This window comes from Sorex fumeus, unplaced genomic scaffold (assembly GCF_029834395.1).
Source record: "Sorex fumeus unplaced genomic scaffold, SorFum_2.1 ptg000130l, whole genome shotgun sequence".
Classification (NCBI taxonomy): domain Eukaryota; kingdom Metazoa; phylum Chordata; class Mammalia; order Eulipotyphla; family Soricidae; genus Sorex; species Sorex fumeus.
This window is the reverse complement of record NW_026606187.1, coordinates 4,113,022-4,136,834: the sequence shown is the minus strand read 5'-3', so window position 1 is coordinate 4,136,834 and position 23,813 is coordinate 4,113,022. Positions and strand designations below refer to the sequence as shown.

General features: G+C 45.0%; 2 protein-coding genes across 5 annotated transcripts in view; one reads left to right on the top strand and one right to left on the bottom strand.

Annotated features, from left to right (window-relative positions):
- Positions 1-2,279: 2,279 nt before the first annotated feature.
- On the bottom strand, positions 2,280-21,614 carry LYRM1 (LYR motif containing 1). Of its 3 annotated transcripts, none has more exons than XM_056138913.1 (4): positions 21,529-21,614; positions 9,656-9,814; positions 5,861-5,953; positions 2,280-4,788 (listed from the first exon to the last, which is right to left on the bottom strand). In XM_056138913.1, exons 2-4 carry the CDS (start codon positions 9,812-9,814, stop codon positions 4,672-4,674), a joined length of 369 nt encoding a protein of 122 aa, XP_055994888.1. In that variant the 5' UTR covers positions 21,529-21,614; the 3' UTR covers positions 2,280-4,671. The 3 variants fall into 3 exon arrangements, with proteins under 3 accessions (XP_055994888.1, XP_055994889.1, XP_055994887.1); XM_056138914.1 differs by lacking the exon at positions 21,529-21,614 and adding an exon at positions 21,418-21,436; XM_056138912.1 differs by lacking the exon at positions 21,529-21,614 and adding an exon at positions 21,339-21,394.
- DCUN1D3 (defective in cullin neddylation 1 domain containing 3) overlaps positions 21,568-23,813 on the top strand; it is a 36,550-nt gene continuing 34,304 nt past the window's right edge. The window contains exon 1 of one of the 2 annotated variants that reach the window (XM_056138911.1): positions 21,568-21,677. The gene's annotated coding sequence lies outside the window, so the exon portion shown is untranslated. Of the gene's footprint in view, positions 21,751-23,813 lie in introns of both variants that reach the window. The other variant, XM_056138910.1, reaches the window with a different exon arrangement.

The window sequence follows — 23,813 nt, the reverse complement described above, 5'->3', positions numbered from 1 at the left end:
CAATCTTATGTGCTAGATACCTCAATATCACCATTTTAAAGATACAGAAATGAAGACTTGGAAAAATGAACCCAAGTTCAAAGTTCCACAGCAGGTTGGTGGCAGACCTGTTTGAGATAGCAGGTCCAAGATGGGGTTACCTGTGCTAAATCCCTGTCAGCAAAGCCAAAATTTAATATCTACATTTAGTAGTTTCAACATTTCCCAGAAACATAACCTTAAAGAGGCAAACTGTTGTTTTTGTACTCAGCACTAATGAGGTAATTTGGCCAATAAAGCCCCTTCCCACCAAAAAACAACCTTTCCTGCACTATCTTCCCCTGCTGCCACCCCCCACCCCCGCCCCACCTCCATCTCACCATCTTTTAGCCATGGAAAGCCTTTGGTTTGGGGGCCACACCCAAGAGTGCCTGGGCAGCATTAGTGCCAGGGATTAAGCCTAGACCTCCTGGTATGCCCACCTGTTTGAGCTATATCTTTCCTGCCCCACGCTTTCCGTTTTGTATCTCTTTAGGGTTCCTTTCTACTTGCTGAATAATTTAATAAAGCCAATTAGATGTTTACATGATTGCATTTTTAGTATTAACAGCCAGGGATCTAAAAGCTTTTCTTACCAGCCCACACATTGGGCTTAGAAGAAAGGTGACATGAGAATCTTCTTAAAATTTTGGTGTTGGAGCCATACCGGACTGAGCTCCTGGCTCTGAGCTCAGGGATCACTTGTGCTGGGACTTGGGAGACCATAGGCAGTACCAGGGATAGAACATGGGTTGGTTGCGTGCAAGTCAAGTGTCTTGTCTGCTGTGCTGTCTCACCAGCCCCCCAAACCACTCTTTGTTGCCTGCCTACAGTGTGCCATGGGCAGTGCCCAGTGTTCATGTATGGTGGTTATAAATTACTTCTTGACGGTTCAGGAAAATTCAGTAATTTGCCGGGCATCACCCAGATCTTCACATTGCAGAGTCAGGTTTTCAGCTGAGATGTTACATTCTTTAATTCATGCATTTTTTCCACTATCACTTGTTATTTCCTTGCTGAGGACTTGGCTGGCTGATGTGGAGTCTTAGAAGGGATGTGTAACTCCACCAAACATAGTTAAGAAATTTCTAGTTTATTATGGCCTTTCCAAGGGCAGCTGGAATAAATTTCTAATGGAAATAAAAATTAAATTCTTGACATACTTCTCAGTCAACTCTCTTATGTAGCTCTTTGTGACTTTTCATGACATTCCGTTGGTCAGTTCATATTTGAGCAAAGATGTAAGGCCAAGAGTCGATGTATCTGGACTGGCTTTTCTGTCTCTAGGACAGTCCTTCCCCCCTTTCCACCCCTGTCCCATGTGAGATGCTTATAAAACCAAATAAGCATTATGGGGGATACGGAGGTGGTCAAATTTTGACTTAACACCTGAATTTTGAGATCTGAGAATCATAAGTGATCCTAGAGTTATTATTATTATTATAGCAATCTCCGTTAGCAAAAGAGATTCTTCAATATTTTTTCCAGTGGCAATGAAATAGTGAGAAGTTCCTCTCTTTCAGCTCCAAGTAGATAGTTTGTTTTTTTCAAGAAACACATTTTCCCACCCAATGGGGAAAAGAAAGTTAGAACAGGTCACTGTTACTATTGTATCATATCATCCAAGACTGTCAGTCAAATGAGATGGAGAGATGGTCTGAATTCCAAATCTCTGAACCTGGTTAGGTAAACCACGTTGCAAGCAGTTGAGGCAGTGAGGGAGTTGCTAACAGAACAATTAAATATTAATTACAGTTATCAAATTCCAGTTTAACAAAAAGGCTGAGGGAGGCAGGGACTGACTCATTCCTCAGGGGTCAAGGGACAGAGTGTTTCCCTACAATGGATTAAATTTTGTAATTTAAAAAATTTCCTCTACTTTGAAAATAAAGATTGCCCTAAATTTGAGGTCAGTTTCCACTGGGCTCAGTGTGGTCATTAATAACGCCCCCCCTGGGAAAGAGTGGTATGTTCTTCAGAAATCCTGGTATTAGAGGCTAAAAGTCCTGAGTAAAGATGGCCAGAAATCAGCTTGCTGAGCAGCTGCAAGCCTTTTCTATAAATAAAATCAGACAAACCTGTCACCAAACTACTTTCTCTTTAAACATCTGGCTGTTCGGTCTTTGCTACCTTTAGGATAAATTTCATTGAAGAGGGATGTAGGGAAGATTTTGCCTTTAAAGGTCTAAAGATGATTTCATAGTCAGAAATTGGGGAGACAACTTTTATAAATGAAACTGATTAAACAGAAGACTTAGTCATAAGATGACAGTTATATATTTATGTAATAGCATCTAACATCTCTCCAAAGAAAACTGGGCATATAAAATTCACATTTAGGTAGCATTCCTGGCAAAGGTGATACTCAGAATCCATAAAAGTGGAAATTACAGAAACCGTACTAAAACAAGGTAAGAAGGTAGCAAACTATAGTATCCAAATCAAGGCTTATAATTCTTATTTGCTTTCTAGTGTTACTTCGTTTAGTGGAAGAAGGAAGTTTTCTCTCCCCAGCAGGGACCACTCCCAAAGGGACTGCAGAGCTGATTCCAGGGGAAGTACACGAGTGTCATGCCATGACATGGCACTTTCCAAATTTCACCAGTAAAACTGGTGAAATAACTGAATGCTTTTTGACCTGAGGTCAACACAAGGGAGACTTACTTAGCTTTTGGATGAGGCCGTGTGGGAAGAGCGACTGTTACACTTGACAGAGTAAGACTAAAAATAAAAAGAGTCAGAATCACCTTCCATACTTAGAAAGCTATTTCCCTCCGTCCACAGCCAGATTTCCCTCCAGTGCAAGAACAGATCAGTCTCATTGGTTGACTATGAAATGAAGTAGCTGCCGTGGCCCACAGGCTCTATGTTATGTAAGAAATGACCACTAAAGACTCCATCATTCGGGCAGGGAAATGATTCCATGAGCCGAAATGGAAGGAAAGTGATGAGCAGCAGATTCACACCTTGACTCAAGCGAGGCTAGGGTGTATGCTCACCCAGTGGTCATACAACCTGCTAGCACATTTCAAACATTAAAATTTCTTTCACCGAAGACCACTTTTGTGTTCAACATGCTATTTCTCCACTGATAATGTATATTATTGCCAAAACCTGAAATGCTAACAGTGTGAAGACAGTATACTCCTGCTTATTATGGGAGCAGGTTTTGAGAATGAAATATATTAATGTGGATGTGGTTCAGTGGAAAATCACATACTTTGCAATCACAAAAAGCAAACAAGAAAACCTCCAAGACAAATTACTACCCTCCACCCCCAAACTAAACCAAACCCAGGCCTTAACTCAGGCTTATGTTGAAACACAAGATTTGTGGGCCAAGGGAATCTAGGTGTGAGTAGGAAATTCTCAACAATGTCATGTGGCCACTTTCGAAAATAGACTGAAAGCAACAAGTTGTCCTTTATTGGTATTCCTACCTCTTCTTTAGAGGTAATAGGGAATGACACCCAGTGACAAGTAAAAATAAGACTTGTCACTGGACACGTCAGGATTGAAATTGTGTTTTAATCTTTATTTGTCCCACTTACTTTTGGTTTTGGGGTCACACCTAAAGGTGCTTGAAGGCAACTCAGTGCTCAGAATTGTACCTGGTGATGCTGGGGGGGACCAAATAATTACCCCCCTCTCCCCATTTCTATTTGATTTTTGAGACACACGCAGGTATACTCAAGACTTATTCTGGGTGGAACTTGGAGCCCCGTAGCTTGGGGGTTCTGAGGTTTGAATGAACATGGTCAGCCATGCATGAGGCAAGCACCCAACCCCACTGTACTATTGCTCCAGCCCTGCCATTGTACTTTTTATGTAAGTAATGCACTTATAATGAATATAGTAGTTGAGTTTTTCAAACCATAATACAAGTACCTGTACTATTTCTCCATCCCACACTCTGACTTTTAAGATAAACATCTGTACTTAACTAAGACATGCACTTTGTGGGGATATAGGTCTCATAAAATTTCTATGAAAAACCACCATCAATCTAATGATGCACTTTTCTAAGGTGATTTATCTGGAAGTTTAATCTATGTGTGTGTGTGTGTGTGTGTGTGTGTGTGTGTGTGTGTGTATTAAAGATGTCATAAAGCAGACACACAGAGACCCCAATTATTTCGGGGAGGTGTCATTTTGGTCAGGCTACGCCCGACTCTGTGCAAGGTAGGTAGGTGCCTTAGTCCTTGGACTAAATCTTTGGTATCCCAAACCCACTTTTTAAGCAAATCTATAACTTGAGTTTTAAATTTTCCAAGGGTGGCATATAAATTTCATAGTAGCTGTGACAACCGCCAGCAATGAATTTCATCTCAGTGGCATGTCTGGCAGATGGGATGCCCAAAAAAACGTCCTTGGAAATCTTCCTCCTGTAGACCTGTCTTGTTCCCCAGTGATTCTTGAGCAAGGATGTGGGGTCCAGGACCTTGAGAGTTGGTGTGAGCCATTCAGAGCCAAGAGATAGGAACTGCAGAGAGATTATGAACATTCATACGGGATGGGGGGGAGAATATCAATATTTTTGGAGATTTAAATTACATATTTGGATTCTGACCCAAATCCAGAAGGGTTTTGTCATCTGGTTTACATTCAAGACTTAATTGGCTCATCTTTCTTGGAAATAAACTTTCTTCTGGATTAGGAAACTTCATCATGAGACTTGAGATACACTGGTTTGGAAAGTTTCCTCAGTTTTTCCTGTCTTTGAAGTCGTCGACCGTGGAGTGGGGTAAGACCCATTGGAGGCAGATGAATCTGAAGAGTAAAAGGATAATGCTAACAATATTAAAAATTATCATTGCAGCGGCTTATACTCATTGAGGATGTACCAGCTGTTATACTCTGCTAAGTGTTAAATCTACATGACTCATTAATTCTCACAATACCTACACATACTAATCCTACACAATAACCTCATAAAGAGTTTCTGATATTTTCAGGTACGAAAGTGGAAGAAGTTCAGAACTTTAGAAGTTATTAAAAATATATTAAGTAGTAAAGTCAGAATCTGAACCTTGAACCTGTGTAATTCCAGAACTTGTGCTCTTCTTTGATATATTGCTTATATGAAGGAAAAATGATTATAGATCACATAGCATAATTATATAAATAAAAAGACTTACAGGAAATATTACTAAACTATTATTTTGACCCTAGAATATAAAATTGTTTTGTCATTTGAGATGGATATTGCAAATTCATATGGCCCAACCTAAGAACGATTATTTCCACGAAATTAAAATGCTTGACAATGTTCATTTAACAATTTTTACATTCCTTAAAAGTTCAAACTTAAAAATACTTATTAAAAACCCTCAGTTTTAGGGATTACCCCTACCAATGTTGGGCTGTCTTAGTAATGCTCAATCAACAATGCTCAGGGGCCACCAGGACTATACTTAGCAGGGCTTAGGAGGCTACTTGGAGCCTGGGATTGAATTCAGGGCTTCACACATGCTCTGTGCTCTATCACCTGAGCTATCACACTGGTCCTCTGGGCTTTTTTTTTTACCTATATTCTTTTATATTAAGATAAAAGAATATAAAAGAATTTCAACCAAAAAAATGAAAGTCAAAAGAAAAAGTCATCTATCCAGATGAGTGGGAAAGCAGTACAAGTAAAAGAATAAAAGAAATCAATCATCAGGGATTCTGAGTTTGCTATGATGGCTTGGTGGCATACTGGAATAGTCTATTTTCAACAAGCCTACCTCAGTAACTCTACACACTTCCCAGCAAACGCAGCCTTTTTTAGAATTATATTCTTGGGAACAAATAGGCTGACAAGCATAAGTCCCTATCACATGTTAAGAGAAGTCATACTTACCGGTCTCGGATAAGGTATTTGGTAATGCAGAGCAATTTCAATTCTGGCCGTGCATTCATCTATACATTGCTTAATCAAGTCTGGATCTGTGAGCTATTGTCAAGGGGAAAAGAGGTGAAGTTAGCCTTTTTCTAATGCTACATAAAGTATACGTGTACATTTTCTTAAACTCTTAACAGTTTACTAGTGAGCAAGTTAAGTACTGGTAATTTGAAAAATGAAAAGAAAAAAATTTTTATAGGATCCATGCAAGGTAGTGCTGGGGGGCGGGAGCACCTCCTGAGAATGCTTGGTCTGGCAAGGACTTAGGGCTCAGTGGTAGGGCCCAACGGTGTGCTTGGTGGGGCCCCAAGGCTAGCCCTGTTGGTGCTCAGGTTGGGGCAGGCATTGCCCGGAATGGAACTCAGGCACCATATATTCTACCACGGAGGTGATCTTTCTGATCTCAAAAGTCAGCAAATTAATGTAAATTTGCTATCATTAAACTTTTAATTGAAGAGATCGTAAGGGGGTAACGTACTTGCCTTATAGGTGGCTGACCCTGGTGTGAATCCCTGCACCACATATGGTCCCTCAAGCACCACCAGGGATCACTTTTGAGCACAGAATCAGGAGTAGGCCCTGAGCACTGCCACTTACGGTCCCAAAACAAAATAAAAAGAAATCAAATAGTACAAAAGAATATATTGTAAAACAACAAACACTCTTTCTTCCATCTCTCAAGTCCTCTTTTTAAGAATAAATATCAGTAGTTTCCTGTTTGTCTTTGTAGGGATTATATTGTTTGGGGATTTGTGGGGGGATCACACCCAGCAGTGCTCAGGGCTTACTCCTGGCACTGTGCTCAGGAATCACTCCTGGAGGGGTTCAAGGGATCACACTATACTATCACTCTGGCTCCTATCCTCCATTCTTTTTAACAGCTACACAAGATTCCAACACAAAACTGTATTATAATTTAATCTATTTCTGGACATTCCAATCTTTCACCATTATAAGCAATTCTATTATGGATCTTTTCAAAAATCTTTTCTGCACATGCAAATTCATCTTAAAAAATAAATCTCTAGAGCAAACTTTCTGGTCAAATTCTCACAGACATATCTTCTGTAGTCAACTGTCTTCTAGAAGTTGCACCAATTTATTCCCCATTAATAATCTTTATCTTATGTTCTCACAAATGCTAAAGGAGTGCTTCTTCATACCTTCCGCCATATTGATAATTTTTTTTTGCCACAACTGGCAATGCTCAGGGGTTACTCTTGGCTTTGAGCTCAGGAATCACTCCTGAAGGTGCTCTGGGAACCATATGGGATATCAGGGATTGAACCCAGGTCAACCACATACAAGGTGAGTGCCCTATCCGCTGTTATAATCATTTCCAGCCCCTGTTGATAAAATTTTTACTCAATGTTTCAGGAAATACTGCCTGGAAACTCCCTACATAAGATGCCACTTCGTTTTGAACTATAAACTTCCTTGTACATTAGTAAATGGCTTTTGAAATTCCAAAATAGTCAAATGGTGGTTGAACAGTTTCATGTAAAGGGATAAGTTTACTATGAAAATTATAAAGCCAAGTAGGATAAGGGGAAAAACACTTTTATTCTGAGGACAGAAAATGAATTAACATAAGTCTCTGCTAAGAATTTCCAAGTGGGTCTCAAAACAGTGCTGGGACTGCATCAGTTCCAGATGACACACACAGTGAAGTCTAGGCTGGGGCGGTTTGGAAATTCCAAGGCATTCCTACACTATTGTACCTTTTGGAAGAGAGGAGGGTTCCAGAAATTACAATGCACACAACCACAGCTGTCTCTCTTGGGGAAGAGGCTAAGCTCTCTGACTTCTGCTTCTCAGAAGTTTTTGCTCTGATGTCCAATTTGGGAATAAATTTCCATGTTTCCATTGACCTCATATTAGGATTCAGCACAATTCATGATTAAGCTTCGACTGCAAATGGGATTACAAGAAACTATGTCTGCATACATTATTATGCAGAAAGAAGCCTCTGATAAAGGTACTTGGTAATGAGGGCTGAAGGCCCCTGGAGATAGTATGGTGGGTATGGCACTTGCCTTGCATGTGGCTGACATGGGCTCAATCCCTGGCACACTATATGGGTCCCCAAGTCCTGCCAGGAGTGACAGTGATTCCTGAGCACAGAGTCATGAATAAACCCTAAGCACACTGGCTGTAGTCCAAAAGAAACGCAAAAAAAATACATGGTCTGTGTGCTCAAGAAATGGAAACGTGGTTGGGAGATGCACCAACATAAATGAAGCAAAGAAAAGAGAGAATGACACCTCTACAGGTCAATGGTCCCCTAATATTTTATCATGTACTCCTTTCAATAAAAAGTTTCTGATCATATCTCCTGGTTTATACTGATTTTAGAAATATATAAATTCAGGAACTATAATACTAATCAGTTCTTTATAATCACAAAATAAGCACTTTTGAAAAATAAAGATTAAAAAAAAAACCCTAGCAATTGCAATACTTTATTCCCATTTCTAAGAAGACTTTAAAGAGAGCATGCAGTACATCCACTCTGCTATGGCATGCTTGACAGACACTGCACACAGGTATTTGGAGAGACTGAAAAAGGGTCAGAAGAGCTGAGAGCAGCAGCATAAACAGATCGGTTGTATAAAGCAGGGAGGCTGCATTCAGGGATTCTGAGAAGAGGTAAATACTGAATATGGAATATTGGGAGGATTTCTTTTGAATATGTCAACTCTAACTTTACATACTGTTGTATGTACCTGATTCTGAAACATCTCTGAAGGATCCTGTCTTGGGTTAGCTCACTCGATAACCTCAGCAGTCCAGCAGTGTTTGGTATATGGTGGGCACCACTGGATTAAAGAATGAGAGCAGAGGTGTAACAGGAGTGATGAGACAAACAGGCTATCTGGGAAGCGGACGCATACTTGTGAAAGGAATTCTACTTTGGACAGTAATGCTGGTGACAAGGTCCTCAAGTGGCTAGTGAGAGCCATTCAGATCTGGGGGCTGAAACCAAGAAGTGCTGGCGCCTTCCTTGGGCCTTGGTGTGGAGGGTTGACCTTTAGAGGAACGCTCTTGACTGTGGGAAGACACACAGAAGATGGGCCCCAAAGAGCCTGAGTCAGTAACAAAGAGCAAACTATCAGGAAACGTCAGGAAGAGAACTGAACTGATGAGATTAACGAGGCTAAAAAAAAAGAAGTCAGAAGCTAAAAGCCACTTTTGATTTTAACAGCTTCTTTAATGCTTTATGGTTTGTTGGGATGGGTCAAATCAAATCTTTTAGAACTGATTTCTGGCTCCCTGGTGTCTGGGTGTAGACTTCCGCTCAAGTAAATCTAGCTAATGAAGGCACTATTTGCTCCAATCTTGTGATCCTAAAGGGCAAACCCATTCGACTAGCCAAAGAGGCTTGAGCTCCAAGTTATGAAGAGAACCCTGTGTCTCCAGCCTATTCTCTTTCCTCTGAATGGTTTCTGATGGAGGTTGTGAATAGCTGGAGAACTGAGAAAACCTTCTGGACTGGGACTCTCCTGTGGGAGTGGCTGGCGACAGGCACAGGGTATGAAGAAATGCTCGTTCCCTGGCAACTCTCAGGGCTTGACTCAGTGTCACCTGGCTCTTGAGATTTTCTGAGGACACTGAGCCACTTACCGGCTGGAGCCATGAAACCCCAGGGAGCGCCGCCGCCGCCACGCCTCTCAATCTTAGTATAGCAAAGAACTCCTGTACTAAGTACCCAACTGCTCCTCCCCTTACACTCTCTGACTGGGGCCTACTTACGTTTCTGTTTTTCCCGAACAGCGTTCTGGCTTCACATAGTATGTACTGTTTTTCTTTAATGGTGTCTTCCATCTGCCCTGATGCTGCCTGCCATTTCCTCGCAAGCCTAAATATTCTGCGGTAGAGGCCAAGAACTTCTCGTCGTGTTGCTGTTGTCATCTTCAGGCCCACCAAAATAGAAGGAAATTTGCATAAAAATTCTATCTGACAGTAGGCAGCTAGGCAGATGTACGTTCTTTTAATCAAGATTTTTAATTAGGCGAGGAATAATTGCTCTTTCTCAAGCGATCTGTTGGGTAGTATTGTCAGAACAGTACTGTAGGAAAACCAGTTTTCTCGGCTGACCTTTATCTCATCCTTGGGATGAAGGTTGCTCAACCATGGTGTTGCCAAAACAAGGCATTTGTATAAAGGTGGCTGACCTAGAATGAACACTTACTCTTTATTACTATTGGTGTGTCAGGTATTGAACTCAGGGCTTCATACATGCGAGGCAAGCATTCAACTGCTGAGCTACATCTCTGGTTTACTATTCCTTTATTTTTAAATTCCTTTTCCTTTTTTGGGGTCCACACCTGGCAAGGCTCAGGGGTTACTCCAGGCTCTGAGCTCGAGGAATTATTCCTGCCGGTGCTTGGGAGACCATGTGGGATGCCGCTGATTGAACCTGGATCAGCTGCATGCAAGGCAAACGCCCTCTCCACTGTACGATAGCTCTGGCTCCCTTACTGTTCTTTTTTTTTTTTAAATTTATTTATTTATTGGCTTTTTAGGTCATATCCAGCGATGCTCTGGAATTACTCCTGGTGGTGCTCACGGGACCATATGGGATGCTGGGGATTGAACCTGGGTCAGCCACGTGCAAAGCAAATGCCCTCCCCACTGTACTATTGCCCTTCCTGTTCTTTTAAACTGATAAATTCTTTACTAAAATATCTTAGGAATGATTTCCCTCTAGTATTTATTCTGGGGAAAATATACTAGTGACCTGATGACTAAGAAAAAGCAGTTTGGAAACCGAATCTTCTAGGAAAGTGAGGATTTGGATTAAGTGCAGGAGTTAGAAAGGGAACTGTGATGGGGGCAAAGATAACTAAATGAGGGAACCCTGCTAGGCAGAGACAACCACCCAGGAGAGGAGATGCCCACTTAAGAGGAGACCCAGTCAATAGTGAGTGCCATGTAGAAATATCCCAGAAAAAAAATGGAATCTTTAAAAAAAAAACCCATAAAAATATTAATTCATTAGTTTCAAAGTGTGGGTTCTATGAAGGCCAAAGAAAATAAATCAACAGGTAGACTTCCACTCAGAAGGTGTCTTATGTTGAAAATAGATCTCAAAACCTGTCCGGAGAAGAGCCATCAATTAAGAAAGAGTAGCAAGCTGGTGGCTGAGGATCTTGCAGTCCCCTCCGCGCTTTTACTCGGAAACATCTATTTTCATTTCAGAAGACTTGGTGATATGAGATTCAACCTAAGTGTATTTCTTAAAATTGGCTGTATTTCATTTTGATTTCGCTTTGGGGCCACACCCGGCCTTGCTGGTGGCGACCCAGCTCTATGCTCAGGGTCACTCCCTTGCATTTGCTTCAGGGATGCTGTGATGCTGGGGATCAAACCGGGGTGAGCCTGAAGCAAGACAAGAGGCTCATACTCAGTCTTTTCCATACTAACCAGTATTAAAAACTATTACACTTCTATCATCTTTAAGTCATTATATAAAATATTTCAAATATTCAAAAAGAGCAAATATTGGACTTCACAGAACTTCCAAGTTATTATTTGCCAAGTAACCTGTGTCTTGTGGAGAAGAATCACTATATTTCTTGTTTCTTTCTCATACATATCTTTACACTTAATGTTACAGTATTGCTTGGTGAGTTTTTAAAACCTTTCATATAATAATAAAAGTTATGGTGTCCTTTTGCAACTTTTTTTTTTGGTTCTCACCCTTGTAAGATTCTTTCATGCTGTTATATAGCTTCTGTTCGTACATTCTCATGCTACGATCCAATCCACTGTATAAAGGTATTCCAATATATTTTACACTCCTTTTGATCAATATTAGGTAATTCGTATCTCTTCTAAAAAAAAAGTTTTAACTTGTACAAAAACGTCAGCCTGTTTCCCTAGCACTTGTTTTTACATCTGAAAGATATTCAGGGAAAAGTTAAAAAAGCTTGCACCAGAGGAGCCTGCTTAGTCAGACTTAGAGGAATGCTGTCCTGCCTTTCACAGACGGGCAGGCTGGGAAGACACAGCAGTGTTGGTAAGGGAAGGGCCAACCACTGGGACAACTCATCCTGGGCTTTCCCTTAAACAGGCTCGTCTGGATGGGGGAGAGTCCGTCCTTCAGGAAGTGCTTTAAGCACATCTAACCCAAGAGGGATGGAGTAAAACATGGAGATTCTATGTTTGAGAATGGTCCAGCGTTTGAGAATTTGGGCAGCTAAAGAATGCAGATGAGAGCTGGGAGGAGGTGTGTTTCTCTAGAAATGAAGTACATGCAAGAAATTCAGAACTCTTTTTTTTTTCCCTTTTTGGGTCATACCCAGAGATACACAGGGGTTACTCCTGGCTCTGCACTCAGGAATTACCCCTGGTGGTGCTCAGGGGACCATAAGGGGTGCTGGGAATCAAACCCGGGTTGGCCGCGTGCAAGGCAGATCCCCTTCCTACTCCCACTGTGCTATCGCTCCAGCCCTGAGAACTCACAGATTTCTCTTCAGCCTCTCCTGCTTATCCCTCACTCAGGAGACCCTTCTTGAGCATGGAGGAACTAAGACTTCACATTTTGACGAAAAGCTCCAAAGTGTCACTACACTCAATTCAGAAGTTAAAGGGCTAAATTCAACACCAGTCCTGGGGTCCACAACACTTCACAGGAAGATGTTTCAAGTTTGAATTCATCAACAGAGAATATCATGTTTTGTGGCTAATCATAATAAAAACCCAGATGAGATGATGCCACTTTTCCTGGTAAGGAAACAGGTTTTTGAGTTTCTGGCTCTTCCTCATATGAAAATATGCCAGTATACGTGAGTCAGTTCCTGTGAGGGGTAGGGAGTCTGTAACTTCTATTAAAGATTGCTTCACGTCTCTGTCATTAACAGAGCAAACTTGTGACTGGATGACACCTGAGGAACTGCCAGCTGAACAGCAAAACAATAGGAACCTCCTACAAATCCTGGCTTTGCAGTCGTTTGCTGCTACGACCAAGAACTACAGCTCCAAACCATAACCATCTTCTGCTATCAAGGTACAACAAAGCCCAGCAATTAGGGTTCTCAGGTTAATAAGCTACACTAACAATTGGGACTTAATGGGACTATTTTCAGAACACTAATTAATGGTTAAGTGTTTTGAAAACTAATACTGAAAGGGAGACAGGTGATGTCTCCAACATCAGGTGACCCAGAAAAACTGAAATACCAAAGACTTCAGAAAGAGTTGGCTCTAAAACAGTGTTTCTCACTGTGCACTATTAAGACTAGTGTCCTTCCAAGCATTGGGGAAAAAGGTGACAAATAATGCCTGCTATTTTTTTAATTCATTTTTGGTTTGGGGGCCACACCCCACAGCTCAGGGTTTACTCCTGGCAGGGCTGGGGTGCCAGCGATGCAGGTAAGCACCCTACTCTCCTCTGAACCCAAAAAATACCAATTTTGATCTTATTAGACTTTTTCCCCTCTCTAATTCTTCGAGGGAATCATACTCTTATCTACCTTAGGAGTTGCTGCTACCCATGATTTTTCTTCTTTCTAGAATGCTCTCTTCTGTCCTTTCCCCCTTTCCTCAGTCAACCTCTATTTTATCAGTCAAAACATATCTGTCTCAGATTATCTTTCTTCCTCCATTGTTAAAGGAAGACAACATCAGATTTTTGTTTGGGGGCCACACCTAGTAGTACTAAGGGATCAGTCCAATTGTGCTTGGGACCACGTGTGGTGCCAGGGTAGAATCCGGGTCAGCCCTATCTCCCCCAACTGGCAGATTTCAAAGCAAGTTGGAGCATCATGCTCAGATTTAAAGCACTGCGCTGTAGCAGTGTCCTCCCGTTGTTCATTGATTTGCTCAAGTGGGACCAATAACGTCTCCATTGTGAGACTTGTCATTACTGTGTTTGGCATATCAAATACATCATGGGGAGCTTGCCAGGCTTTGCCATGAGGGCGAGATACTCTCAGTAGCTTGTCGGGCTCTCCGAGAGGGGTGGAGGAATTGAACCCGGCTCGGCCGGGCTGGCCTCGTGCAAGGTAGGGCATGCAAATGCCCTACCGCTGTGCTATTGCTCCAGAACAGATTTATATCCTTTAAAAATGTGCCGGGGAGCTGGGGCTAGAGTACAGCAGGGAGGGCGTTTGCCTTGCATGTGGCTGATCTGGGTTCGATCCCCAGGATTCCACATGGACCACCAAGAATAATTCCTAAGTGCAGAGCCAGGAGTAACCCCTGAGCATCACCGGGTGAGGCCCAAAAAGCAAAATAAATAAATAACTAAAATAAATAAATAACTAAATAAAATAAAAATGTTCTAGATTTCAAATTATATCATAAATACTAAATATTCTACCAATCTTGCAAATGGCAAAAAACAAAACAAACAAAAAACCTCACTAATGCCATCTAATTCACTGGGAATGGGATTCAAAGCCAAGAAAGTTTATGACTACTTCCCCTAATATATTATTTGTCCGTGTTTATACTGGAGTCAGTAACAGGGAACTGTAATGCGCAGTGATCAAAGTTCTAACTGAATACCCTCACTCCCTTACCTTCCTCACACTCATCCCTCCACTCACTGTGAGAGTGCAAGAGCGCAGTGAAGGTGCTCAGGTAGGCTCCAAGAAACCACTCTCTACAGTGCATCTAGGCACAAAACATGTCTAAATCAACTGTCAGACAAGCCTTTAGGAAGACTATTAGTACTATGGGCTTTTAGCCTTTCCCTTACCATTGAAACAATTTCCCAAGCCTCTGGAAAGTCCGTAACAGCATGAATATTTTGGAGAAGAACAGAGATGAACATTCCCTTTCCCCAAATGAAATTTATAGAAGTATGACTCTGGCCTCAGGAATGTTAAAATTCCAAAGGCTGAACTCTCATGAGATTCTGCCTTCTACTGAAGAAAAAGTATTGTAGTACAAACAAGTGGGAGAAAAAAACAAGGGAAATCACCTTTCAAGTTCCAGGTTGAAAGAAAGACCTCTCTCTATTTCTTCCAGGTGTATTTTTAATTTTTTTTTTTCATTACAACTAATGAGTGCAATGTGGTACAGCTTCGCTCCAAGTACTTTATGATTTAGGGTGGAGTTGTGTTAGTGCAGATTGTGCAAGCTAAATGAAATCACTGACTTATGTGTTCATTATTTACTAGTGGTGACCCATCCCTCGTCTTGCTCTCCTATCTGGAATCTTGTCTTCTTTTTGGTGGGATTGGGGGTGGGCCACACTCAGCAGTGCTCAGGAACCATTCCTGGATCATATGGGTGCCAGGGATTGAACCTGGGCCAGTGGTATGCAAGGCAAGGGCTTTTGCCAAATGAACCCAACCACGCACTGAAATCATCCCAGAGTGGCAACTATTCTCACCCAGCTGGCCATCACTTTTTGTGAGGTGCCATCTTCACACAGACTGGGTCAGTGTCTCTGCTGTGTGTTCCAGGCAGCTCTAGCATATTCTTATTAAAACATTCATCCTGCGCTATTGTAATATAAATGACAAGTTGATGCTTGATAAGCAAAGTGGCAGTTGTCTGCTTGCTTTCGTACACCGTGTGGTTAGGGGAGAGGAGAGGAGGAGAGAGAGAAGAGTGTTAGAACACTATCATTCATTATCATTCATTATCTAAGGCCTGGTATATACTTGGAACTTGAAATATATTTGCTAGAATATTTACATTTTAACTTGTATAGAATTTAAGTGAATTTGGTAAAGAACACATTTAAACACAAATACAAGTCACTAGTAATGACCATTCTCATCCTTATATATACACAATGGTATTCTATTTAGGACAGGATTTCCAACTGAAGACCCTACAATATTTTAAAAATACTAATTAACCCTCACAAGAATGTTTTCAACAGTGGCATCCTGGGTGTCAGGATAGAAACTAAAAGACGAAGTGTTACTTGGAGAAAAAGCCTTATCAGTTCCGTATCAGGCAAGAAAAAGGTACATAGCACTCTATTCTCTATGACCAGTTAGTGTTTCTCCACTTGACGTAAATGATGTACCATCTTGTGAAGCTTAGAACTAATCACAAAAAAATTGGGCTCTAATACACCTGTTTGTTTCTTCTGAGGAATACAGTCTATTGCACTCAAATGGGGAGGGGACAAAAACCATCCCAGAACATTGTATGTTAAAGCTTTTCCTTTAAAAAAAATTTGGGGGGTCATACACAGTTGTGCTCAGGACTTACACCTGGCTCCAGGCTCAGGAATCATTCCTAATGGGGCTCAGAACATATATCACTCGTAACATATATGGTACCAGGAAACACACCCACCTTTTCTGTGTACTATTTCCCTTTTTTTTGTCATTTGGAAAAACCCAAGATAATTAAAATAGTTCTATAATGCCAAAGTAAAAACCTTTTCTTGTCCCAGAATGCACAGTAGAAAATGATGGTCTTGGTTTCAGACATCCAAAGCTTTTCCATATATGCGAGGAATAGGAGATATAATACAATGACTGAATTCTTGCTTCATTACATACATAAATTTTCCAGGGCCTCGGTTTCTTAAAACGCAAAATGGGGTAGTAACAACATTCTTCAGAACTGTAGTCAGGATGACTTATGATCTAATGCATGTAAATCACTTAGTATTAGGAGATAAAACAGGGTTGGGGCCTGAGCCACTGGATCGTGGATGGGGCAATTGCCTTGTACATCGCGAACTGGGCTGGGTCCCCGGTGTCCCATATGGTCCCAGCGTGCAGAGCCTGGAAAAAGTAACCCCTGAGCACCACCAGGTGTGGCCCTCCAAAACAAACAATGGAAACTCCCAACAACAAAACCCCTCCACAGGTAAAGGTTACCTGAAATGGGGGAACAGAGAGGAACAGTGAGGTCTCTTTTGTCTGTAGAAGGGGGAATAGAAGCCTGCTGCCTGTTGGCAACTTTATTGCTTTGAGGTAGTAATGGATTTTCCTAAAGCTGCTTCCCTCAGATCATTAATTATCCTCGGCTACTGCTGGGCTATTGTTCTTCAGGATGGGTAAATAAGCCAGCTGGAGATACCCCTTATCTTCAGACCACAGTGCATATTTCTAAGTGAAATATAATCCAGGTGCCAACACTGAAGGTATGACATGGCTCCCTTCCCTTTTCCTCTCTTATTCCTTGCTGGGCTTTTCTCTTAGGCTTGTTACCTTCCTGTTTCCTGGTGTATGTGATACTCTACACAGCACCATTCTTCTCCAAACTCAACACCCTCCAAGCTGAACTGTCCCGACACTGCTTCGGGTTCTGTCTTCTCTCCTCTCCAACCAATAAGCATTCCCCTCATCCCCAAACAAATGAAACCAAAACATATCTGGTTTCCTGTCCTGATTTCAATTTTGGTTATTGCTATGCCACAGTTCTGCAAACCCCAGGACATGCCGGTGCGGTGTACTTAATCACCCCACATAAGGTTACTTTTTCCAGGCTCTGCACGCCGGGACCATATGGGACACCGGGGACCCAGCCCAGTTCGCGATGTACAAGGCAATTGCCCCATCCACGATCCAGTGGCTCAGGCCCCAACCCTGTTTTATCTCCTAATACTAAGTGATTTACATGCATTAGATCATAAGTCATCCTGACTACAGTTCTGAAGTAGGGTCTTTTTACACAGAAAATGAGAATATGGTGTGTTAGAGACAGAGAGCAGGGAGGAGAGAGTAGATTGTATTTTCATTTACTTAAAGGGAAAAAATAAATTGCTAGGCTCTGTAATATGGGAAATCTTTAAATGACAGGAAAAAACCAAAAATATTTCCCTGAAAGACTTCTACACTATCCCAAAGATCATGAGGTTTTTAATAACTAAATGAATTAGCACAGGGGCACACACAGGATTATATCTGGAGGTGCTGTTTTCCCGTCAGCTATAGAAATTCTCAATGAAAATCATGATTGATTCAGTTCCTCAATTAAAAAAAAATTAGAAGCATCTCTTTCCTTATTTAAGAGGCCAAGCCTACGTAAGAGACAAGATAAGATAAGGGTCATTCAGAGGTGGAGAGGACCAGCTGTCAGAAGCAGGAGGTAGGGTTATAGGTGTATGTGCTAGAAATAGAAGAAAACCAGGTCACTGCTAACCAACCACCTCCCTACTCATCCAGGATTTCAACTGTCACAGGAAGGAAGGAGGTGGAAGACAAAAACTTAAATTCAAATAAACATTGAAATTCCTCCTTTGTGCCAATTCTCTATAGTACTGGACTAAAAGACCATTAAAGAGTATGGGTTTAATACTTTTAGACATAGCTGGGGCTAGCAGGCGACCCTTGATTCAAATATCAATAAACAGCCTCATTCCATGACAGGGTCCCTGGCCTTGGTGACAGTTTCTGAGTACTACCAATAAGCAGCTTTTCTCCTCTGCAGAGGCCCCGGATTATTTCGTTAGACAAAGTTCCTTGAGAGTAGAAGCAGTGTTCACCCACTATTAGTGACACAGCACCTTCAAGTTCTGCTGATAAATGTGCTATCCAACTGGGTGGTCACTGGCCACACAGTGTACTGGAATAGAATATGGTCATTATGCATGAGGAAGTGATTTTTCAAATCTGATTTCATGTAAATAGCCCAATGGAGTTAGAGGGTACAGTATGGGCAGCGTGAGCTCTAAACCACAATTACATCATCAAATGTACCAGGCAGTTAGTATCCTCATAAAATAGAGCATGTGGCACATACAAAGGCCAAAGCAGCTCATTGGTTCCCCTGGACTTTTGCTACACAGGAACTTTAGGTGGATGTTGCTAACTTTAGGTGGATGTTGCTAACTTGTTTCCAAATAAAGCTGAAAATTTGGGTTTTCACCTCCAATTTTAAAATGCTGACAAGTACTTTTAAAGAAAAAGAATACAATTGTTTTGTATTCAAATCTCTTGGTGGGCCCAACACTCTATTTGCAGACACTTGTCAGTTTGCAATCTGTAATCTAGGTTTTGGTGAACCACTTCAGCTCAACAGCAACAACAAAAGGACCTTTATTCAAGGTCTCTCCACCGTGGCCGACCCAAGACTAAAACCCTGGTTTTGGGATTCTTATTCTGATGTCCTTTCTAAATTTTATGAGATCAGCCATATCTAGATTTTGGTGGTTGTGGAAGAAGCAACCGCAAGAACAAAAGTTTCTCTTGTCACAAGTTGTTCAAGCTGGTCTCTTATGAAGAGTTCCTTCCTTGCTGTAAGTACATGTTGAGTTTATGAGCAGGCTCTGCACTTGGAGCCAGCATGCTATAAAGAACAGTTCTTGGGGAAGAAAAGGGACTTAGACAATTACCATGTCTAAAGAACTAGACATAGTCAAAGACACAGTCAGAATGGCTATAAGGGACCCTAGCAATAGTACAGAGGGTAGGGTATTCGCCTCGCACTTGGTGGACCGATGTTCAATCCCCAGCATGCCATCGGGTCCCCCAAGCACTGCCAGGAGTGATTCCTGAGTGCAGAGCCAGGAGTAACCCCTGAGCATCGCTGGGTGTGGCCCAAGAAGAAAAAAAAAGCGGCTATAACTATAATGGACACAAGCTACCTACACACAACTGTGTCCAAAAGCACTGACAGCTGGGAGCGGAAGGAGAAAAGGGATTTAAGCCAGGCCTCAAGGGATAAGCAGAAGCTGGCCAGTGACAGGTTTATGAGGGTGGGTTCCATTATCCAGGATATTCCGTTTTTTCCAGTTTCTTTTTATCTTTAAGGCTTTATCTGGGACAAGGCTGGCTTGTCCTTTCCTCTAATCTCTAAATGTAAAGCGTCCCCCAAAGACTTCAGGGACTTTCCTTTCAACCTAGCTCCTCTTCTTAGGTGACTAAGGAATAAACAAGACATTTATTTATTATCTTCATCCCTACCCCCCTTGTAAATCTAACTCCCAAACACATTCACTTCATGGCTAACAGTTCTTATCAAACCTGGCAAATTCAAAAAACGATTTACAATGCTCCTTTCCAAACTGTTTTCCTGCAGGACTCTTTTTTTTTAATGGGGGCGGGGAGGATCGCCCCCCTCGCCTACACTGCACATGCCCTTCTACCGCAAGTACCTTCCAAATACCTTTGAGACCTACATCTTCCCATCGGTACGCCTAGTCCACAACCATACCCTGCCGTCTCGGCCCTGGCGTCAGTCTTTCCCATCCAGCAAGTCCAAAAGTCCGCGAGGAAGGAAACTGCCCACGCCCCTTACCTTGGGCCCACGGCCTCCCTCTGCCCCCGGGTCTTCCTGCTCCAGCCACCTGTCCGCCTCCGCCCGTTTCCAGGGGCTCTTCCCTCCGCTGAGGCATCTCCCGTGCAAGCTCCCCCCACCCCCGTCCTCGGATCTCTCCCAAGAACCTGGCCCTTCCCCTGCACAGCCTCGACTCGGCGTGTCTGGAGCGCCCCCGCAGCCCCTCGTCTTCTACCACTCACTTCACCTCGGCAGTATTGTCTCTGGGGCTTTTCTCCCTGGCGATCTTCCTTACTCTTTTCTTTCTTTTTCTCGACAGGGATTCAAAAAACGAAACAAACAACGGGGCTGGAGCAATAGTACGCGGGCGGGCGGGGAGGGCGTCTGCCTGGCGTGCGGCTGGCCAGGGTTCGATCATCGGCATCCCATGGAGCCCCCGAGCACCGCCAGGAGTGATCCCTGAGTGCAGAGCCAGGAGGAAACCCTGAGCATCGCCGAGTGGGGTCCAAAAAGCAAAAAAAAAAAAAAAAAAATCACGGCCTCCGGCCTCCGATTTGCTCTCTACAAGTCTGCAAGTTAGGAAGGCAGATCGTCCCCCTCCCCCCCTCCCCCCGTCCCCAGTCCGGAACGAGTCGCGGGGCCTGTACGGGGGCTCGTTTGGGTCAACCTTCCCCACCTGGACGCCCCTCGCCGCTTCCCGCCCCCAGTCCCGAACTGCATCCTGGTCCCCTTTTCCGGCTCCCGTGTCCATTCGGTGACCCCCGCCACGGGACTTCCGAAGTCTCGGGCGGCTCCCACACTTGACCTCTCGGCGGGGGGGGTCCCCAAAGCAGACGCGCGCTTGGCGGCTTCCCCGGGCGAGCAGCGATGACACCGAGGCGCCCTCGTGAGGCTGGGGTCACACAAGCACGTCGCCTAGCAACGCCGCCCCCCCCCGACCTCCGTCCGCGCCCCTGGGAGCCACCCCCTTCCCCCAGTCTCCCGCGCCCGGACCCCGCGTCTCCATCCCCTACACGCACTCGGCGTCGGCCCTGCCTTCCCCCCACCCACGGGAGAGCCGCAGCCCCCGGCGGGCACTGAGGAGGCGGCGCCGGGAGTCCAGCCGCGCCGAGGCCCTCGGAGCTCAGGCAGGTCCGGTAGGACAGGCCGGACGCCACCACCGGGCCGAGCCCGCGGGAGCGCCAGGCCCGCTCGGGGGCCGCCTGCCCTGAAGCGCCGGACCCTGCCCCCTCCCGGCCGCCCGGCCGCCCGGCCGCCCCTCCCCGCCGAGCGCGCCCGCTCCCGCACTTGCCCTTTCTCCCGGGCGCTCTCCGCGCCCCCCTCCGCCGGGCCCCACTTGGTCCCGCCCCTCCGGAGCCGCTTGCCCTTACTTGGCGACGCCTTCGCACGTCGCCGCCGACGTCACGACGCACGCGCCTCCCGGCCCGCCCCCCTCCCTCCCTCGGCTTCTCCCTCCCGGCGCGCGCGGCCCGCGGGGTTACCGGAAGTGATGATGCAGGAGGCGATGGAGGGGGCGGGGCCTCGGGGCGGCCGCCGCCGGTGGGCCGCAGATGAAGAGGCGGCGGCGGCGGCAGTGCTGGAGGCGGCGGCGGCGGCGGCGGCGGCGAGCCTGGGAACGCGAGCGGGGATGGTAGGTGATTTGGACCCGCCGGGCCGCCGTCGTTTCCAGAAAGGGTTTGACTGGAGGAACCTCTGGAGCAGCTGTGAGTTTGGGGGGGGTGGAGGTGGTGGCGGTGGGCAGCGCGCGGGGGGCGGTGTTGAAGAATGGGGGCGCGCTGAGAAATGAAGCGGCGCGGGAGGGGGCGTCGGGGGCCCGTGGCGAGCCGGCGGGAGGGCGGGGAGGGCGGGGAGTCTGCGCCGGGGCTGGACCGCGCGGGAGCCTGTGGCGTGCCAGCGCAGGGCTCCCGAGAACTTCGCCGCCGCGCCTGCCTCCCCGCCGCCCGCACCCCTGCAGCCGGCGCCCGGGCGCGCGCGGGGGGCGGCGGCGGCGGCCGGGGGGGGGGGCTGCACGCGCTGCCCCGCGCCCCGGGCGAGCGCCGGGAGATAGGAGTCCCCGCGCCCTCCCTCCGCCCTCTCTTCCTCCCCACCCCCACCGTCCTCTTTAATCATTAACATCCCTGGAATTAAGGGGCTGCGACCCGGAGGCCTCCCGGTGCACCTTCGCCGCGGACCCGGGCGACATGTGCCCGCCCGAGGTAAAGGGGCTGGAGGCGCTCGCCTGCCGCCTGGCTAGGAAGTGGGACGGGGTGGCAAATGTATTGTTTTTTTCCATCCCTCCCTTCCCCTCCCAGCTCCCGACCTCCTCCTCCTCCCCCTCCCCCTCCCCCTCCCCCTTCTCCTCCTCCTCCTCTTCCCCCTCCTCCTCCTCTTCCTCCCCACCCCCTTTACACACCCCTCATTTATTTCCACTTTGCTTTCCTTGGGCTCGTTGATCATCTGAGGGGGCTTTTTGTTGTTTTTTTTTTGTTTGTTTGTTTGTTGTCTCCCCCCCCTTCTTTTTTTTTCTTTGTGGCACTTGGTACGGTGGTTGCCTCTTTGGAATTTGCTGTGCAGCCTCCCCTCGCCCTCCCAGGTCTTCCTTCCACCGCGAGCTTTGTAAGACTGGAGTTTCTGGCTGCATGGCCTGGGGAGTGACTCTCCCTGCCTGGCCGCTGAGCTAAGTCAGAGGAGCACTTCTGCCGCGTCCCCGAGCCACTGTGCACGGGGATTCCTCAATGGCATCAGAGCCCAGGAACCAGGGTCTCTTGCTCAGACCACTTTCAAGTGATTTTTGGTGTTGGGCTAATTCTGGATTTCTGTGTTTCTCGCCACCCACACTTCGTGATGCACTTTGGGAGCACAGAAAAACCCCATGTTACTTTTTGGTGGCGGTGGTGGTGTTTCTGCACTTGGACAATAGCTCTTTCATGCCCTCTTCTCTGTCTGTGTGTCTGGCACACAAGTCGTCGGTGACATACCCTCTTGGTGCTGATTTCCAGCTGCTTTTGCTGATTTTGTTTGAGGCGGGGTGGTCTTAAATGAGACAGTGCAGTCTGTTTAGTTTTTTTGCAAATAATCGAACCCAGTGAGGGGTGTGAAAAAGATGATTTGAAGAGAACAGAGAATGATGGGAAAGGTGGTCTCTTTGTTGATGATTGGTGGGATAAAAATAAGAAAACCACCTAGTGCTCCTTAAGCCTTTCATAGGGATTTCAGAATGAAGTGTAGTGTGTATTTTGGTGCTGGTAATTTTCTTTGGAAAATCTGTTGGGTCTGGAGCTGTGTTTTCTGTAGAACTTTTAAGAATTAGTACCCACATTTTTGGAATCCTTTGATTAGAAAGTGACTTTAAATCCTCTCAGTTACTCTGTGTGTTTGTGTGTGTGTGTATACGTACATACATACTGGTAAAAGAGCTCTAACAGACCCCATCCTGCCCATCCAACCAGAACTTTCACACCCTGTAAAACTTTTTTGCGAGTGTGTGTGTGGGGGGGGGGGGGGGGGGAACGACACGACACCGGCTGATCTCAGGGCTTACTCCTGGTGCTATGCTTAGGGATCACTCCTCGTGGTGCTCAGGAAACAATATGGGGTGCCAGAAATCATAATCTGGGTCAGTGTCATGCAGGAAAGTGCCTTACCTGCTATACTGTCTCTCCAATCCCTAAAACAATAGTTAATGCTTTGATTACACAAGTCCTGTCAGATGTTTCACAGCAATGCAACAAGAGGATGACTACTAACCTTCATTGATTTGGATCCTCGTTTGCCATTGAATAAAATG